Genomic DNA, 21339 nt, shown 5'->3' with positions numbered 1-21339 from the left:
GGGGGGGGGGTTGGGGCAGACGGGACTTAGTCCAAGTACTGGAGAAACAGATGCATCTTGAGTTGTCGTTTAAAGTGTTCATATGTGTTTTGGGGGCGGGAGAACTCAAGGAGAGAGCGTGATTTATCCCTTTCTGTGTGTCTAGGTTAATGTTGACAGCACAATTTTTTTAAGTGGATTAAATTATTGGTGGGGACATTTCAATGGTCGGAGGATATTGGTGGGGACACATCCCCTCCGGCCACACTAAATCTATGCCCCTGGGCTGAGCAAAATTACCGCATTTGGCCTGAGAAATATTGTGGCAAAACGGCGGCCGTCTACAGCGAAAAACACGAAGAAAAGCTGGACATGCACGCGCATTCTGCTCAGTGTTAAACAAATAAATCTCTCCTTTTACCCCAGATTTTAAGTTTCTGTATTACCCGCGCTTTAGCTGAGCAGTTTGGTGGTATTCAAAAAAAGTAACTTACCTCCTACAGTATAAAGTTGTGTATGAATGCAGACAGTTACTTGTTGTACTGTACTTATAATTACAGTAACTTGTGTTAGCTGCTTCCTAGGATTTGTATGGAGTGTTCCAGGTGCTTTATGTCCATTATCACATCCTCGCCTTCTTGTCTCTGATGTCACATCAGACTTCCCATGAGCACTTGCACAGGGCAATTTACTTAATTAGTTAAGTTTTTGTTGTTAAACATAAAGTGTAAGAGCCATATTTCATTTTATGATTCTGTTGTTGTGTTTAATTAATTTTTAGTTGTTAAGCATTCATTTATAATCATAAGTTGTTCTGTGACGTCATTCCATAATTGCGTAGTTGCATGACTATTACGCACGGTAGAAGTTGTTAGGATACGGAAGAAATAAGATACAGCAAATAAGTTGTTGTAACCATAGTGGACTTATGCAAGAAAACTGTAAGAAGTGTTGAACGTTTGACGTTAAAAAATAAACATATATTGCGATGGAATGAGTGATAATTGGCGTACTTATTAAGTGTATGTTAAAAATATAATTCAGTTAGTCAAATGCTAATTTCTACTAGTAAAGTAAACATAAATTATATTAAGACAAAATTAATAGTTGTTACTTAGGCATTTATTTTTTTATTTGTCTATTTCAAACAATCATGTATGTGATTTTTTAAAATTTTATTAAGGTAACATAAACTTTTTATGACTGTGAAATTTACAAGGACACATAATAATTTTTGAGTGCAGGCAGTGTATATGTATAACTCACCATCCACTTTAAAACAAACACCTATACAACTGTTCATTTAATTACCCATTTATGTGGCAAAAACATAAAAAAATCCTAATGTTTGACCTGACCATTATGTGAAGCTCTTGACCTGCATCCTTATGATTTTATGGATTGTGCTGCTGTCACATGATTGGCTGATTGGATAACTGCATAAATGATCAGGCATACAGGCGTTTATATTAGGGTGTACAGTAAGTGTATATCACGTTTTAGAAATAAATGCTTCAAACTACTCTATGTGACATTATGTTGCAATTGGATAGATGGGTTGCAAAAGTTAGAATCAGGATAAAGCCATAGGTTTTACCGAACCACTGCATTAAACAATATGAAAAAAATTCTGCATTAAAGAATAAGAAAAAAATTATGTAGCCTGTGCTCCAGCAATACATGCAATCGAAGAAAATGTGAAAGGGTGTGCAAACAGATTATAGAGCAGAATGTAATTTCCCTCTCCAAGAAACTGAAACTGGGGAGAAGATAGAAGTTTTTCCAAACACCTCAACTTGGCCTTGACTGGCCTATTATTGAATTCCACAAACAATTCATGGAGGATTTTAAAATTGACTTTGGGAAGTAGAAGAATGTTTCACATGAGTAATAGGCAAAATCAAACCATAAATACTGCAAATACTTCATCAACTGTTAAGTGTGGATGCACTAGGAGTACCAGCAGGTTAAACAATATATATATAATTTTTTTTTCATTTTAACATAAGTAATAACTAAATATGTATTTATTCCCAGGTTGAAGCTGAATATGGAGCTGCTTCCAGGACAAATAAGCTCTGTTGCCCCAATGTAGAATCAGCTGAACGGGTAATTAACATCACTTCCTCATTAGCTAAACAACATTTACACATCACTTGTCTATATCCTTGTACCACATGGTTCTGATATTGATAGAAAAAAAATCTTTCTTTCTTTCTTTCTTTCTTTCTTTCTTTCTTTCTTGATTGATTGATTGATTGATTGATTGATTGAACCAGTGACTCAAAATGTATTGCCGGTGGAATGAGCTCTCTGAGTGCCAGGCCAGACTACAAAACCAAATGCTTAAGAATATGGGGAAGATAAAGAACGAGTACATGTCATTGCAAGCCAGTAGAAGGCCCACGAAGTGTACTAAAGCTGACATGCATATGAGAAATACACCTCTTTGCCTCACGATGGTGCTACTGAGAACAAATATGCACATCGGATTGTGTCTGTGGGTTTCCTCTTGTACTTTTCTTGCATATCTGTATAAGTGACAAGCATTGGAAAATATTTGCAGTTTGTGATTTGTCTTGCCACTGTGATTACATATTTGATTATATGATTAAGGAAAATATAGACATTTGCTCTGCATAAATGTGCTTTGCATAGATGATGGCTAATATGGCCATCATAATAATCATCATTTTATATATATAATCTTTGTTTTAATTTCATTATTTTATTCTAATTAAATTTAATTCAGTTAAAATTGTATAACACAATTAATTTTTCATATATATATATATATATATATACACACACTAAAATGATAAATAATTTGGGATTGTGTTTTAGAATTTGCAAAGGCTTTCTATTCTTCTTATATGATAATTTAATAATTATATTCCACACAACTTGTAACTTACAGCTTACTTATATAGTGTTGAATATTGCTATCTTGTCTAAAAGGATTTTGCTACTATAACGTATTATTGTATATAAATCCTATTTTCCTTGAAACAGAAGACATTTATATATCTTTGTTTTCCATTTGCCTGCCTCTCCTCCTTCTTTGCCAAATCATTTGTTATTACAACTCCAACAGCACGGATCATCCCATCCATTCCCAGAAGGACTGGAAGTTTGTGACTTAAATGGCTGGCTTTCATAGCAGCCTTTGGTTGGCTGTCTTGGTTTCCCTTCTGCACCAGCTCTGCAACAGGAAACAGATGTAAGGTCAAAAGTCTCACCTGGGTCGGAAGCAGGGCTCAGTGACTCGCATGCCAAGCCATCATTACCAAGCAATGAAGGGAGCGCCCTATCTGCCTCAGCTGCAACCAATTTCAAGTACTGAGTGCGGCCCGTGTGCCGATGTATCCCACCAGGGCTTGGACACATGACCTCTGGCTCCTAGGGAAAGCCCATCCCAGCAAATTTTAATCACGAGTCTTTGATTGACAGCAAAGCTGAGCAGAAGGCTTCATTATGCACATTGGTGCAGGCAATTTTATTACCTGTTGTTAGGCCATTACTTTGCTTATGATCCTTTCAGATGGTGATGTTAATTCGAAGCAGGGATGAGGTCTGATATACTGCCCTGAAACTATTATTGTAGTAACCAGGCAACACTGATTTTAAATGGTATTTAATGGCTTTCATACCATCTTTTTTTTCTTTTTTTTTCTTTTTAAAAAAAGGTCTAGAGTTTAGGTATGAGACGTACAGAACATGTGATGTAATAACACTGAACTACTTATTATATATTATATAATATTATAAAATATATAATATTATGTAATATTGTATATTATATATTACACAATAATAAAGTATTAAATCATCTTATAGTAGTGTGTGGGGGGATGGACACACACACACACACACACACACACACACACATATATATATATATATATATATATATATATATATATATATATATATATATATATATATATATATAGTAAGACTTCCACGGTTCCCTCGTTCACTTGGGGTCTGAAATAATAGCTCTGATGGAAGTTAGTGATGGACAGTGGTAGAGGCATTTAATCCCTTCCTCTCTTATTAAAACATTCAATTTTCTTTCACCTCATGGCTGTCAAAAAGAGTAAGGTAGCAAGTAGACACAGGAAACTGCGTGCATCGGTTCAGCTTGCTCTGATGGGGCATGTGTGTCCAATCACTTCATGAAAAGAGCTTTCCCTAGTTCATTTACAGACAAGCACACTCTGGGCATCTGCTTATGATCATGCTGTCATGCATAGCACTTGCTCACAGTTGTGTTAATGCTGCTTTTAATACGTTGTTATTGCTTTTGCTTCTCCAGCTGGTCTTGTCATTTACACTTGTTAAACATTTGGATCATTAAGCTTAAAATGGCCTGGAACTCTTACCCTAGTAAATTTTCTTGCACCCTCCATTCAACACTTCACTATATATTAGCAACACCAGGGCTGTAATTGTAAAGAAAAGAGGTGGGTAAAATATGAATTATGTGATTAAAAATCAACCAGCAGTATGGACACACCTTTTAATTCAATGTTTTGTGTTAAGTGATTAATTGACCACATTCTACTGTAGAACCATGCTGGTATTATGGAATATGGAATTAGGTAAATAGGTACAAACAACAACAGTCAATTTTATTTTAAGATAATATGAAGGTCAGCAATTGTAGAATAGTTTTATAAGCAAGAACAGTACAAGCACGAACAGTATTGTCAAGTGCATTTGCAAAGCCCATCAAGCACCATCTTGAAGACCATCCCAGAAAAACCAAGACCAAAAACTTACCTCTGATGCAGGGGAAAGTTTTTTTTTGAGTTATCAGCCTTAAAAATCACCAATTAACAACCAGGACCTCAGATTAGAGCCGTTATAAAGGCTTTACATAGCATAAGTACCAGAAACATCTCAATATCAACTGTCCAAAGGAGATTATTGCATATTTTCTATGCCTTCACCATCAATATTGTTTTACAGTGCCGAAAGAAATAAAAATTAGCACAAATCATGGAATTAGAAGGTGTGTCCAAACTTTTGACTGGCACTTAAGTAATTTTTATTGTGCAAAAAACTAAATTTAGGTCATTGCTAAACAACATCATAAAAGGAATAAACATACAGTAGCTGAAGTTCATTAAGTTTTTCATAACATGAAGCGCATAAAACAATGAGAGACAGTATAGAAGATTTTTGAACATTAGCTACCATCTACCATGCATTTCTGTGAGGAAATTAGTTAAATATTTTACATCCATACAGTAAATCACAACCTGTTTAGTGCTATAAAAATATAAATGAATATTCCTAAAAGAAGTTTATGATTTTTTTACCCTCACTTTGTGTTTAAGTTCTTTTGCTGGCATTAGTATTGAAAATTTTCATATCTCAATGCTGTTAAACTTTACCTGATCAACTGTCTGACACAAGAGACAATGTGATTTGTTCACAGTCGACAGTAGATATAAAGAGCACTTTAGCTAATTTTAAAACTGCATCAATGCTTGTCAGAAGTAGGCAAATGCTATTTCTAAAATGTAGGAGGTATGTAAATGTCATTATGTGCCCTGTCATTATGCAATACATAACACAAACATGTAAGCCTTATCTTACTGATGGAAACTTTAAATGTTTCAAGTAGTCTTTTATGATGGTACCCTAATGTACTGATGGTTAGTGCAAGTGATGTCTGTAATAACATGAAGGGGTTATAGGGAGAGTTAACAGTTATTATGGGGGGGCATGTGAAAGATTAAAGAGATGTAAATTTCTGCTTGCTTAATGATTTGCTGCTGAACTTTGGTATGCCATAGTGGAAGGTGAAAACATTTGGCTGATTTGTGGCAAATAATTACTAAATAAGTACTGCAATTCTGTTGACTGCAAGTCAACTAAAATAAATAAAATAAAACAAAATAATGTCTTAAATCTCTGTTTAAATGTAAATGTATTATGACCCTCCATATTATCCAGAATTATGATAAACACTTTGTTTGTGTGTGCTTGCCACATCTGTGTACAGTGATGAAGTCAGGCAAGAGACAGAAAGGGGAGGGGGTGGAAAGTACACACATATGGAAAAGTGGTTGACGGGTTGCAGTTAGTCACACTCCTGCGTCTCTAATTGAATTACCGTTGACAGCACACCACTGGCTGAGCTGTAGACCCTAAGCAGCCGGCAGTTGGGTTTGAGTGTGTCAGTGACTGGGGCATTCACCCTGAAATCAATTACTAGCACAAGGGCTGGAGGATCGAGGCCTATCAGCCACATCCTGTAGGTCAGCTCTGGGACTGACAGCAGCATCTGGAGCCATACAACTGTACTGACCTTAGAGCCAAACTTGAAAGTGGTCCTTGCATGGAGCAGACACATTGTGGCTCTAAATCACCTGCTTGCTCCTGCCACATGATACCTAGGACTGCAGCATCCTATGCTCTAGTACTGTGCCTGCTTATGCTGTAGAGGGAGAAGAAGGGGCTATGATTGACATGCAGTGGAAGGAAAAAAATATCTATCACATACAGGAAACTGGTATTGCTGAGGAACATCAATTCTGACAAGGTTGAGGTATCATAACATGGATTGTTATCTGGTCTCCAAAAGCATAGACCTATCCCATGTCAACCCCAGTGCCATCAAAAATCTTTCTTTAACCTTTGTAAAGTCCTTTCTAATATCATACTGAAGATCAGAGAAAGTGAGAGAAAACATGCATTTTAGTCAAATACTTGAGTGCTTTGTTGCATTACACTCTCCTTGACATTGCACCTTCTACCAATTGTCTGGATCATTTACTGTATATATTGTATCATTTCATTTTATCTTTGTAAAATGTACCAATGCATAAGTATGTGACATATAAACTCTTGAATATTGATAAGGGTAAATGCAAATAAAGTTTAGCATAAGCATAAATATATATTTTAAAAAAAATGGTTTATTAACAGCATTCATAATGTTGTCATTGGGGATAAATCAATTTTACCAATTTCAGTGGGTATAACACCATATATTCTAAGCATCCAAATAGTCTTTCCTCAACATGCAATTTCCAACAAGAGAGAATGTATTTGCCCACAACTCAGCAAGTGCAGTCTTCACCTGTGACTTAAGGTTCGTTTACCAAGAACCACAGGAACTTGAGTTCTGGAGAAGATATCAGACTTTGCAAAAGGGGATTTGTCAGGGGAATGCAAGCTAAGGGATGATGGACAGCAGGGGTCAAAAAGTGGAAAGTGTTTTGTTGGTCCAGCATGAAGTCCCTGAAACTTGCTGACAGGTCTTTCCACAGTTCAGTTCCCCTTTATGCAGCTGTGGGCCACCATACCACAAGGGGAGTTAAAAGAGCATGATGCAGAAAACTTCCAGGGAGGGGATTTATGTCTAACCATACCTTGCTGAAATAAAAAAGTAGTTATGAGTGAGTGGAATGTACAGAACAATAATCTCCAACCCAAGTCATTATGTTGGTTCAGAACACATATCATGTTCTGGATAGCTAAAATGCGACAGGATTTATTTTTTTCATATCTCAGATTAGATTGCTTAGGCAAATGTGAATGTTATTAGGGTCATTAACACTACCAGGAGGGGCTGAAGTGATGGATGACATCAGAATGTGAAGAGGGAAGGCAGCCCACACAAACAGAAACTGAGCTTCTGGTTGCCCCAGGCTTGGCTGGGAGGCCTCAAGTTAAAGCCTTTCCTTCCACATGCTCCTGACCTCAACAGCCCCCCTGCTAACAGTGCACACAGTGCACACATGCCTGACTGACACCATGACCTCGATATATAACCTTTCCAGCAGGTATGTGGCTATGTGGAAGTGCTTGTAATTCACATCATATTGCAATTTTACTATGGATAATATCACAAAAAATAGATATTTGTTCTCCCCCCCATTTTTTTTTTCTATTTATTTCTACTCAGTCACAATCCGGCTCTACTTTAAAAGGCTTAATTCAGATTTGTATTTGTTTCCTAGACTAAGAATCTAATACAATACTGGGATTTACATAATTCAAGACAGGAAACAGTATATCCTTGATTATAAGAAACTGTGTATCTTTACGTTACTCTGTGGTACAACTGCTGGTTGTAAATTTAAGAAGTCACCATTTTAAGCCCCAAATGAATATACCCCAGTGTAGTAGGAGGCAGATTTGCTGTTTGAAAAGGAGCGTACCACTTAATAAGCTGTTAAACTGCCTTTGCTTTTTATATTTTGCCTGGAGGAAATTCAATTTCAGCAACAGCTGGTTTCACTTGAAACTTTACAACACAGTTTAGTCATATCCCATAAGCTGCTCTGATAAATATCCTTCCTTTATTGGGTTTGCAGAGCAAATACCATCCAATGTAAACCTCACATGAAGGACCCATACCCTGAGAGAGCTGCAGGGTGTATAATTGTATCAGAGTCAGACTGAAACAGGCCTTACCTCCTGTGATTCCGTAGCTCTGTCAAGGAATTTCAACAGCCTCATCATTAATGGAAAAATATGTTTCAAAGAGTGCCATTGTTTATTTCATATAAGATGTTCACACTCAAACTATTATTTAACTTTTATCGATGTACTGCAAATATAGCCCAATGTACTGTTTTATGAAAGCCATAAGGCAGCCTCATGTTATTTCCTTTTCTTCTTCTTCTTATAATTATTATTATTGTTTTTGTTTTTGAAAATGCAAATAAAACTTCGAATTGATTTGTTTTTTTCTTTTCTGTTGTGATTATTTATTGCTTCCTGTTAGGAGCCTAAAACAGTGTAACAGTGTTGTGGTTAAATGGAATTATTTTGGAGTTGATATATTCAGGTGAATCTCTAGTATTTTAAAATGTCCAAACCAAAAATCTTTCCATCAGAATATGCACAGGCCAAATAGAGCACAAAAACGCAAAGTGCAATCAAATAAACTTTCTTTCAATGCATTCGTATTCTGGATGATCTGCGCCCTCAGGAAGTTCTAATGGAAACCAGGCACAGCTAATCAATTTTTTTTTTGACTGCACATGAGGAAACATAGTCCAGAAATTGGCTGCTATGACTGACAGCTAGGGGTAATTTAACTCAATCAAATTCTTCTTCTTTTGGTCATCCTTAACATTTAATTGATTAACAGGTTCAGCCTATTAACATGTAATTACTGTAGTCGAAGTGATTTATTTCCAACATTTGTTTTGTATGGAAAGCATTTTTTTTTTTTTTACAGTGAAACAAATGAGACACAAACTGCAAAAAGTCTTATTAATCTTTCCTCTCTATGACGGTGTGCTGTGGAATTGAGCTACTTAGACAAGAAAATTGGGGGAAACAGCTAATTTCCACAACTTTGGATAATCCCTTTTTGCTGAGCCCTGGAAATCGTCTAGGTTAGCCATGGAATCTATGTGAAAGTTTCTTTGAGCTGTGGGAAAATGATCACATCAGACTACAAGGATAGTTCCTGATACCTATCCACTTAGTAAGCAGTATAGACCAATCCTAAACCATACAATAACACATAGGATTAACCTTTATATTTTTATACAGTACATGAAACTAAAACTTTTTAAAATTATATTTTTCCTGTTAGAGTTTCTCTTCTTACTCATTTTTGTCCAGTGACATTTGTTGCACATTTATGAGAAAACCCATTGTGGGTGTAGACAATAAACACTAGAGCTCCAGAAAGCAATGCTGCTATACAGAACAATGCAGTTGTACTAGATTAGAGCAAAGACCTACTAGATGACAAGCACAATGGTGTTTATAATGGTACAGCTTCAGAGCCATTTGTGTTTAAGTAGAGCGTACATATTGTATGCATATAGTGTATAGACTTAAGCACTAAAACATTGTTGTTGTCTATAGATAAAAATGAATTCTCAATGGTGTCATTATTAGGGCACACTTGAATTGCATTGTGGAACCTAATTTAAATTAAAATAAACATAATCAAATCTACAGATTAAAAAAATATATATTTACATGTACAGGCAATATGTTGGCAGTTTTGTAATAATACTTTGAAATAATACTTAATAATAAGTAATATGCACTGATTAAGACCCAATTATGGAGTAAGACCTAATATGCACTGATTAAGACCCAATTTTCAATCTTTGTAACTAAAACAGTGAAAGTTTTATTTCATATGTACTATAATAAAAACAAACATATTACCTTAAATATAAGTTTTTTGGAGCCAAAATATGAAATTGCCTATGTATATAGGCATTCATAGTACAGTAATAGGCCTACTAAAAATGTTTAATATGCGATGTGGTTGAAAAAAATGAACCAAAATGTCACAATGTCATAACACAAATTTTTTTTTCAGAGAATGGAGGGTTCTGAATAAAAATAACATAATTGCCATCTTGACATCACAGGTCTGTCTATCTCTTTATAGAAACCATTCTGTAAGTCCTGTCTTCCACTAGAAAAACATAAGTGCATCTTTTTCCATTAGCACTGTAGAGTTCCAGTATAGTAACATGTGCCACTCATTTTCACTGCATCCTAGTTTGTGTTGATCCATACCAATGGCAGGGAGAACAGCAACTATGTATTAGCTTTAGGGACATGTTTGTCTTGAGTTTCGTTCCAGCATCTGGCAAGGTCAGAGACAGTGGTTGACAGTTGAATGCCAGGCTGTTTGGCGCAGAAAGCTCTCAGATGAGGCCAGGATTATGCTGTCAGCTGGTTTTGGTGAGGTGGTGATGCCAGAGAAATGTGACTTGAAAGGTAAACTGCAGCTGTACAAGCCATATGGTGACAGGAGAGAAGATGTTGCAGTATCTTGCTGAGCTCCGGAGGACCGGCTCGCCTGAAGATTCTGGATGGAAAGCAAGCAGTGGCTATGAAGGCACTGGCCCCTGCAACCTCCTATTTTTTTGCCATGAATAGGAGACAGTATTGGGAAATCCATCAATGGTCGCAAATCTGAGTAATTTCTGAGTCTGTCTGGTATGAGGCTGCAGTAAGGTCGGCTTGTGAAGTTGGTGTTTGTAGAGGTCACTTTAGAGCAGTGGGGGACAACGAGGTTGTGAAGATCACTGTCTGAGCCAGAAAAGGTAAACAGGTGAGAGAGCGAGGAACTGGAATGTGGCAAGAACCTTGGGGAAATTTCTCCACACCTCCCGGATGAGCCACAACTTTCACCTGCAATTAATGTATTAAAATTATGTGTGACATTTTTCCTCTGGCAAATATACCATTACAGCAATGAACATTGAGTGATTTAAGTATGGAATATTCTCAGCACATTATTTTCAACAAAGGGATCATGTACCAGGTTAATTCGATTGGTGTTGAAACTATCAGAAACCATTATGCTAAAACATTTTGCATAAAACTGTAAGGGATTTTTGTATGGTACTTGCATATAATTCAATTTTATTTACTCACATCAGAATGTTTATCCTCTGATTATCCCTGTGGCTCCATATCTTTTAACAATTTAGCAGGTTTTAGCAATTTAGCATGTTTTTAATGAAACACCATGCATTCTTAAAATTTACATGAGCATGTCGTCTCAATAATATTACTAGTCTACTTTTCCATGTGTTTTATTGTATAGTTTAACTGATTATTTGTATTTTTTTATTAAATATACTTTCTCCTACATTCACTACACCCTAACAATAACAACAACAATAATAACAATAATAATAATAATAATAATAATAAAAAGAAGAAGAAGAAGAAGAAGATTTAAATAGTAAATAATTGTGTGTTCTTTACCTTGCAGCTCCAGAGTAAACGGTTTTAAACTGAGGCCAAATGGGCTTCGCCAGGGGTAAGAGTCCAGAACACCATCTAGTACGCCCCTATGGGAGATAAGCTTTCTTTAAAGTAAATGTAGAAAGATAAACCCACATACCAATCTGAGTTTTGAGAAAAAGGTTAAAAACATTTTTTATTTAGTTCTCTACCTGTTTCTTCCTGGGTCTCTGAAGCCCTTGGCAAAGGGATTTCGATCAATCTTCAGTTTTGTTATCTTTGGGGCACAAAAAGTGAATACTTTACCTATTAATTAGTTTACAAACCAAATTATACCAAATACAAAAAATATATATCCAATAGTTCAGTATTTCTTAATGCAGGGGGATTTTTAAACTTTGGTCAAACAACACACTTTGGTAACTGGGGAATGCAAGACATATTTATATGGTATATAAATGGACTGTACTCCAAAAGCCTCCAGCTACAGACAAAAATTCGAATAACGGCTTTGTGTGTGTGTGTGTGTGTGTGTGTGTGTGTGTGTGTGTGTGTGTGTGTGTGTGTGTGTGTGTAAAAGAATTGGACCCTGGTGACAGAAATTGGCAGGATTTCTGTGGCTTTCTGTTCCTGGAACAAGATGTATATACTGAAATCCTGTGCAGGTCTAGTATTCCCTAGAAGCTAAACAGTGTGATTTATACCGTCAGGATAAATTTTTACAGGCCAAATGTCCATACAATGTATATACAAGGATGGAATGGAAACTGAGGACATTTATTCATCATATCCATATTGCAATCATACGTCAGCATGACATATGCTTTGACAAGACGAATATGAAAGCTTATTTAGATAGGCCTAATACTGGCTATAGTGTAAATGAAACGTCGCCTGGGGGTTTTAGAACTGGGCTTTTTAACTTAATTGTATTTTTAATGATCCATTTGTTTAAGAATGAATAAAAAAATTAAAAGTGATAGGATATTTTAACTTAATTGGTAGGATGTTATAACTTAATTGTACTTAATTGTATTTTTAATGATCCATTTGTTTAAGAATAAATTTAAAAAATAAGGAATTAAAACTCGGCCTTTACCTGCTGGTTTTGGTAGGCTGTTACGGTTGTGAACTGGGTCTCGGGGAAGGAAAAAGTGCACACCCCTTCAGCAGGGAGCGCAGAGATTTGCGACACGTCCAGAGAAGGCTCGTGCACAACTACGTGCACACGCGGCTTGTACTTGTGCATGGACTGCAGGATGATCTGAATAAAATGGACATGTAAGGAATTTAGCGACATCCATCGCGTGCATCAAACAGGAAATAGAACATAGAGTAAAGACAACAGTTGACACTGAAACACAAACTATAGCGTAAAAACGCGCAAAGCGCAGCTGGTGCATAAAGTAAATGTTTGGCACTTGTTGTGGAACGACATGCAGAATGGTTCTAAAAGGTTCTGGACAAGACAAAAAAAAAGATACAAATGTGTAAACTGGGGAATCCTCGTTGAAAGTATTCGGCCACCGTGTGAAACGTTTTAATAAAGAAAAGTAACAGTCTGACATTTATCTGCCAATCGCTGATTCTTGTCTTGCCACATGCTGGAACTGAACTTTGGGTGACCACGTCCTTTATTCCACTATTAATTGCTGTTCCCAATGCCATCCATATAGGTTAAAGCAAAAAAGTTAGGATACAGTATGCATAAGAAGTGTTCGAAATTCCCTTGAATCTCATCATTACGCACCCGTTATCTCACTGTCAACATTTCCACAACAATTCCTCCTTAACAGAAAGGAGGCACTTGGTAAAGGGTTGCGGTGTACAAGTAGTATGGATTTGTAAAACTCTCTTTCTCTCATATATAAATATTATGAATATTATAAAAATCCGCGCATCTCACATGGCCCTTGTCGTCCATCTCGTTGTTTGTTAATTTCACCCGGTCGAAGCTGATCACTTGGCGCATCCACGTCTCTCCTGAGCATGGCGAGTCCGGATGTATGTAAAGCCGCGGAGTAACGTACGAGTGATCTGTGTTTCCAGCCACCATCCACTGGGAACTGTGGTACACATACCTACGGATTTTTAAAAAAATAAACAATCACAGCATCTTATTTAATTTTAGCCCTATTTTACCATATTTCTTTTGACATCGTCTCAGTATCCTATTTAACCTAAAAGCCTACAACAAATCAGATAGTAAGTAGGCTAAATAACTTTAATTACAGACTTCTTGTGAAAATGGTTACATTTATCGAACTCCACGGGGTTACACTAATTTCAGTTTTTTATAATCAAATTAACTTTTTATAAACGTTTTTATTAATCCTTTTTGTGCTCGGAGTTTTCAGAAACAACATATTTTTGGTTGCATATTATATGCTAATTGTTTCTAGTTTCTGTTTGCTATAAGCCTATATAAACCTCTACCTCAAGTATATAGTAGAATTTTTTTTTTTACTTGGGATGTGTTTGTTAAATGACAATTGCTTTAAACTTTACTTTTTAGGTTATGTTCGCACATTTAACTTACTATTATTATTATTATTATTATTATTGTTATTATTATTAATATTTTTATAAGAATGTTATATATATATATATATATATATATATATATATATATATATATATATATATATATATATATAATGTAATGTAATGTGTCTGAATAGTACCTGTAGGCTATGTTTCAAATCTTAGTTTAATGGTCAGCCTCGTACCTGTATCTCTTTGAATCCACGAGCTTGATGTCCATTGCGATATAGTATTGTTTCAACGGGTCCAGGTTCTTCACCTTCACTCGGATGGATGGAAACATTCGCCTGATTGAATTAAATTTTTAACATCACATTTTTAACATTATGTGTCTGAAAAGTGTGTACTTTAATTTCCACATTCTTTTTTGTGCATTGTGTTCAGAGAGAAAGTTAAACAAAATCTGTAGAAAGAATCCACTTATCTGTCATTTATTTCATGTGACTTCCTTTAAATGATTTATTCTCTAACAATCACAGACGGAGTACTATAAATGCAAATATCCATCCCACCTGCCCGCTTTGGTGATGATCATCTCTGTTCCAATCTCGTGAAATCTGCTCCACAGATCGGAGCCTTGCAGTTCCACTTGGATCTGTGTGTCCGGATCGGTTTTGTACTTGGCGGGTTTGCTCGTTGTCTCAGGTTCCTCAATTTGATTCGCTGCACAACATAATCAGTACATTAATAGAAACTTAAGTATTGCAGAAAAAAGAGACGAGAAACTTAAGCTAGATATCAAAATGATATAAGTGAAATCCACATTAAAACGTACTGTATTGAAAAGTAGAGCTGTAGTAAGTTAGTAGTATATAATAAATTTTCCTACGTATAGAAGTTTGGGTAATTTGTTTTGACACTCCCAGTAACAAGGAGGGATAGCAATGCAATTGTCTTGTGACTATCCTGCAGAAAAGTTGAATTAGCCAGCATCACCGGTCCTGCTGATACAGTCAGTTCGCAAACACACACAGTTAAGATGAGTACACGCTCACCGCTGTCCTCGCCTGTATTAACCACAGTCCCAGTCGATGTGTCCAAGTCGTAGTCACTTTCCTCTATCTTCTTATCCTTCGCCTTTTCTATTTTCATTCTCTTGCTGCTTTTCCCCACTAAAGCCTCCACAGAAAAAGCGTGCGCTTTTCGGCTCAGGCCCTGCGCCCGCGGACAGGAGACCGAAACTCTCTCCCCGGCTTCACACAGACTTTGCATGGCCATCCAGGTCAACGAACTTTATGAGCTTTAATCAACTTCCCTGGCTGTTTTAACAGGCTTTTATTTCAAGCGTCATCCCCTGCGCGCTTGCATTTAAATCGCCTATCATTTTGCAGTTTTAGCTGCATCCACTTGCATGCACACTTCCCCACCCACTTTACATTCAATTCCTAAACTGGGAGGCACCAAGAGGCGCAGAGAGGAAGGGCAGAAGAACGACAACATCCCAAAGAACAAGTGACAGCTACCGACTTTCTTGATGCACACTCGGTCTGCACAACTCCTAATTTATGGACCGAAGAAAATTTCTTCCGGCCTCTTGTCACTGATTTGCGCAAAGAATGTTAAACGGCCGATTTCATCCCGCGTGTGCAGTTTTACAGCAAGCGTGTAATGTGTCCATCATGATGGGTAACAAAATACTTCGGACTTAAATAAATCATTTATGTAAGAAAATATTAAAAAAACTTTTATTTAATTTATACTTTATTATTATTATTATTATTATTATTATTATTATTATTATAAGTAGTAGTAGTGGTATAGTTCAGTAGGCAGGTACAATAGTAAAATTACTATAATTGCATGTATGCCGATACGCAATTCTTTGTAAAGAAACTTTAATATTTAATCATAAATTCATATTTACTCGTGGCGGCTTATTGCTGTGTCTTACATTTCCTTAAAGCTACATTTGCTACAAATAAATAAATGCACGTAATCGGAAATTAGTTATTTGCAAATAAATATGCCGTAAATAAAATCTAGTAAAATTACCCCCATATTTTAAATGCTGAGGATACCCCAAAATTTTATTATTGTCTTTGCATAATATTTTGATGCCGATTTCGTGAGATTTAAATTAAAGAAGCATAATATAATTTATTCAGAGGAAAAGGAAAAAATTCAACAAGAAATGGTTTAGTCTTACTAAATATTACCATCTGGAGGCGCGCATTTGAAAATCTCCGTGAAACTCAGTGCTTCGGTTGAATCTAACATTTCCTATAACAATTTGGGGCTTTCCGTAAAATAAAGTCTTCTGAGGCGAGTGCTGCCTGCTTCCCATAACGCCAAAACTATCATATTGAGTTTGGAAACATTGTGCGACCGGTCGTAATGACAGGTTAGGATTATTAAATTACCGCGTGACGTGAAATGGATCCGTTGTATACACGAATAATAGTAAACACAATTTTAGAACAACTTATTAAAATGTTTTCATCATAGAAACTAATTGCCCGGCGGACGGGAAAAGACAGCTGTGTTTACACATTGGTTTGGTTGAACATAACCGAAATAATCAGTTCAGGTAATTTGTTCCTTTCTTGTCACCTCAGTCAGGTCTTCCGTCCTAATTTATATACCGTAATTGTAACTGTGACAACTGTGTTTTATAATCTGTTATTGTGAAAAAGCCTAAATAAGATGTAATTAAATCTCATCTCTGCGTTTTTCCTAAAGGAGTGTTTATTATTCGAAGTAATTGAATTAAATCAGTCGAAATGCCACTACAGTTGCCACTGAGAATGATTACATTTGAAAATGGCTAGGAAGTCCAAATTTCTTAAATAAAATCTCATGCAAGTTAGAAGCTTGTGCTTATTTTCCTTTGGGGTAAAAGGGAAAAAAAAAACTTGTTTTCAGACAACCCTATGGACAAACTGTGGATGATTTAAGCCAATAATATTGTGATGTCTCCTATAGCTTGATTGAAACTTGGCCATCATGGGTTGATCTGTGTTAAGCTAAATATACAATGAGGTGCAGAACTTCATACAATCAACCAGGATGACAAAGTAAACATTTAAGAAAAATGCACCGCAAATGACTGATTGTTAGTTAAATGAAAGGCATAAAATAAAATTCGTAAACTGTGTTTGAAAATAATCATAAACACAATCCTTTGCTTCTCTCATGAGTTAAAAAAAAGTATGGAGATCACAGTGCAAAAACACAAATCTAAACAAGCGTCAGTAAATATACTGGCTGGAGTCAGTGTCAGAGTACAAATCTGTTGATGCTCTATAACAGCCATGGAGGATAGATATCATGTGAATCAGTGAATCTCTTATTCAGTAAATCAGTACATGAGTTCTGTCATCTCATCTCTTTTTGACTAATTGCTTTTTTATTAGTTTGCTTCCATGTCAGCCATGAGGTCTGACAGAAAGGCAGGAAATCAGAGCTTCTGCATGAAGTTTCTCTTTGTAAACATTGGCAAGCACTGTAGAGCACAAGCATAGTGCCCTAACTAGGAGAGTAATTGTAGACAGCAGGGCTACGCAGGCCAGCTGAAGTTGCCACTAATTGGAAATGACTTCTCCATTGCCGGTTTATTTTAGAGCTTCAAACTGACACAGTGCAGAATGCAGAGGCTTTTTGAGACACCTTGTGTGTGCTGTGGATAACCCTGACTATGAGGACCAAGCTGGGTCTTATGAGGTGCTTATGCCAGAGATAAGCGAAGGGTGTCATAAAATCTATTCTGGCATTATTTGCGTATTTCCAACAGTGCTGCCCACAGGTTCTGGTATTTGCCACACAACATTCTCATGTCATACTTTATTCACCTCAATTACAGCCAAGCATGGGAACCTCTGGCACATCCTAGATTCTCAGAAGCTGTGTTTTCCTGTGTATGTTTTCTTTATAAATGTTCAGCATTTAGAAGTAGCATTCCTGCAGTAAGTCGCCATTGGCTGACGCATATTATGTGCCTGTTGTCTTGAGCTTGCCTGTATTTGACATGCACATTGGCACCCAGTCCACACTGTCCATCTGATTTTAATAGAACAGGCCAGGAGTTTTAAACATCCCATCATGCATTCTAAGTAAATGTGTTTCTCATGGGTGACAGCAGATCAGATGAAAGAATGGATGAAAAAATAGAAGGGATTAAAAATGTAGAATCGGCCGAAAACATAAAGGAGAAATCAATTAAATTAATAAAAAAAAACAAGCTCCCCATGGAAGATGTGCAATTAAGGGGTGACAAATTCTTATGACCTGGTCTATGGCATCATTTCACCAAGCAAATCATCAGTGAAGGCCACATCTGCTTTTCATCAGAGCCCTCTCCAAAATGTTGTTATTGAGACATTAATGTTGAATACTGCCTCTTTTATGGTACTATAGTGAGCAACAAAATGATAATTAAAAAGACTTTGCTCATGTTTAAAGGCTGAATGTTAAGAATTGCAGCTCTGCCTAAGACTTAATTGACCATGGCATCCAGCTTGAGCCCATGGACAATTGCTTACGCTTCTTTGATTGTCCATTGAGTCTGATCCAAAGTACTCTTTAGAACATGCTCCATTTATATTAACTGTCTACCATTTAGTGCATTCCATCTCCACCACGTATAGCCCAACTGGGCATCCAAACATTTAAGTCACTAAAAGCTGAGCATAGACTAGTTTGAGAGGTAAAATGAAAGAAGAATGAAATTTGCTGTATCATTAATAATATAACAAAAGGTGTGCAATTTTCCATGTACTCAACAAAGTTACTACTGGCTGAGTAAAAATCATTATTGTTTAACTCTTCCTTTGGGCTTTAGAGTTTTATGTAACATTAACTTTATGGTTAGTAAGAAAACTGGTGAATTTGTCTCTAGTTATTAAAAGTAATTTATATACTAACTCAGCCAGAACAATAATGCTTAGGTCTGCTGTGATCTAAATTTAGTTTAGTTGAGTCCCAGTTGTTTAATGGGCTAGCATTCCAAGAATTAATGAAGTTTGTGGTACAGTAAGAAAGGGGGAAAAATCTGATGAAGGCAAAGATTAAATGATACCTTGGGAATATTTTACATTTTATGTGCAACTGGAAAAGACTAAGCATATTTCCCACTGCTTGTAAAAGTATGGAGTTTTGCTCTCTATTAAGACCTGATACTTAGTGGTGGAAGAACTGCTCAATATAAGCATACTGTAGTTAGAGTAAAAGTTCAGTAATACAGTAAGTCATCTGGTTAAAAGTTAAGTCAGCCAGAAGTATAGACAAGCTGAGTCTTCAAATTAAATAATTGAAATTTTGCACTTATTGTCAAAAACTGTTTAACAGTTTACAGTTTTCCAGGATTAATAGATTATTACTTTTAGACTCTGTCACAGAGTAAAAAAGTGATATATCAGGTTGCAGAAACAGCTGCTGGTACACAAAAACCTTATTGTGAAAGATTACAGACAAAGACAATATGTGAAGCATCAACAGGGTCAGAGAACAGATTGCCCTTTGGATTTCATGCTTCCATCATCAGTAAGATCTTGACCAAAAATGAACCCAGCTATCGACATAAATGTTACAATGTGGTGTAAGTTCGTTGGAACAAAGTCATCGCAAACGTGCTTGATAATCAAAGCTAAAGAATATCCAACAAAATATGACCTTATTTTACAGTATCTTATTTTATCTGCTTTGGAGTTGTAGTTGACTTCGGGAGTGTTTTAGGAAGCCATCAAGCAGGCATGCGTGTACAAAGTGATACCAAGGCACTGCAGATATCTTTCTTACTTGATCCAGCAGGTTTTAAAGAATAAAGGACTTCATAACAAATATAGTTTTTTATATACAGTAGTATCTTTTTTGATTAAAATGACAAATTATTTAGAATTATCTTGATAGGTGTTATTTAAAAAAATATCAAAACATTGTTCTAAAACATTACAAAAAGTTGATTATCCAATAGTGCATTAAAAGCCATTAAGCCTGGTGGCAAGCTGTTAAAGCGAATTTTGTGTATATTATGCACAGTAATTGTCTCAGGCATCCTGACTGGCAGCACAGCATGTTTTTATAAATCATCCTATTGACTCTCGCCATTTGCGCATAGGGATGATATTTTCTTTATCTTTTGGATATTCCCTTTCAGGAGTTGCCACAGCTAATCATCTGCCTCCATCTTACTCTATCCTCTGCATCCTCTTCACTCACCCCAACTAACTTCATGTCCTCTCTCACTGCATCCATAAATCTCCTCTTTGGTCTCCCTTTAGACCTCCTGTCTGGCAGTTCAAACCTCAACATCCTTCTACCGATATGCTTACAATCTCTCTTCTGTTGGTGGTCCAAACCACCTTAATTTGGCCTCTCTGACTTTATCTCCAAAACATCTAACATGGGTTGTCCCACTGATGAAATCATTCTCGATCCTATCCATCCTTGTCACTCCCAAAAAGAACCTCAACATCTTCATTTCTGCTACCTCCAACTCTGCCACCTGTCTTTTCTTCAGTGCCACTGCCTCTAAGCCATAGAGCATCGCTGATAATACACCTGACACACCTTTGGAATGACAAAGTACACTCCCCAGCCAAAAAAAAAACAAAAAAACTTTCATTAAAAATTTAAATTTTAAATATAAATTTAAATATGCACATACGTAAAAACTTTTGACTGAATAACAATCTTTTAATTCTAACTGATGCAGTAAATATTTTTTTAGTAAATTATTGAATTCATTTATGGCCACCACAAGTTTTCATTGCTGGTCAACTCACCTGATATCAATGAAGGATCTCAGCTAAAAATTAGGCTTTGTATTAGTCTGTCGAAACAATGCCATGATGAATGCACACTGTAATCAAAGCTAAAAGCAATCCAAAGGGTTTGCAATTTTTTTGGCGGGGCAGTAAAAAAAAGTTTGATAATCACCATGAGGACTTGGGTGATGTGCGTTTAGGGAGGATCTGTGACAAATTTGACAGCAAAATGTTACCATGATCTCTGTGAAAAATAAAAAGGGAATGATTTCCCTGCAGACAGGGTGTGACATATTTGGAACAGGAAAAGTTGAACCTACAGTATGGATGTCTTGGAGCATGTTGGGCCACCAGTTTTTGCACTGTAGTAGTAAATGTGTTCTGTAAGTGTTGAAGTGTCCTTTAGCAGGGC

General features: G+C 36.3%; 1 protein-coding gene across 1 annotated transcript; it reads right to left on the bottom strand.

Moving 5' to 3' along the window:
* Positions 1–10286: 10286 nt before the first annotated feature.
* On the bottom strand, positions 10287–15482 carry tbx22 (T-box transcription factor 22). The gene is made up of 8 exons (XM_053506418.1): positions 15222–15482; positions 14739–14889; positions 14412–14513; positions 13589–13763; positions 12782–12946; positions 11895–11959; positions 11704–11789; positions 10287–11121 (listed from the first exon to the last, which is right to left on the bottom strand). The coding sequence occupies exons 1-8, from the start codon at positions 15442–15444 to the stop codon at positions 10580–10582; spliced, it is 1509 nt and encodes a 502-aa protein (XP_053362393.1). The 5' UTR covers positions 15445–15482; the 3' UTR covers positions 10287–10579.
* Positions 15483–21339: the final 5857 nt, after the last annotated feature.

Source organism: Clarias gariepinus, chromosome 10 (genome assembly GCF_024256425.1).
Source record: "Clarias gariepinus isolate MV-2021 ecotype Netherlands chromosome 10, CGAR_prim_01v2, whole genome shotgun sequence".
Classification (NCBI taxonomy): domain Eukaryota; kingdom Metazoa; phylum Chordata; class Actinopteri; order Siluriformes; family Clariidae; genus Clarias; species Clarias gariepinus.
This window is presented reverse-complemented; position numbering and strand designations above follow the sequence as displayed.

What these genes read in the sequence shown, in the direction of transcription:
- tbx22 (XM_053506418.1), bottom strand. Translation starts at nt 15,444, where the DNA reads ATGGCCATGCAAAGTCTGTGTGAAGCCGGGGAGAGAGTTTCGGTCTCC. An exon ending in CAGCCTACCAAAACCAGCAG is followed by an intron (nt 11,960 to 12,781) that starts GTAAAGGCCGAG and finishes TGTGCCCCAAAG; the next exon opens with ATAACAAAACTGAAGATTGA. An exon ending in GTTTACTCTGGAGCTGCAAG is followed by an intron (nt 11,122 to 11,703) that starts GTAAAGAACACA and finishes CATTAATTGCAG; the next exon opens with GTGAAAGTTGTGGCTCATCC.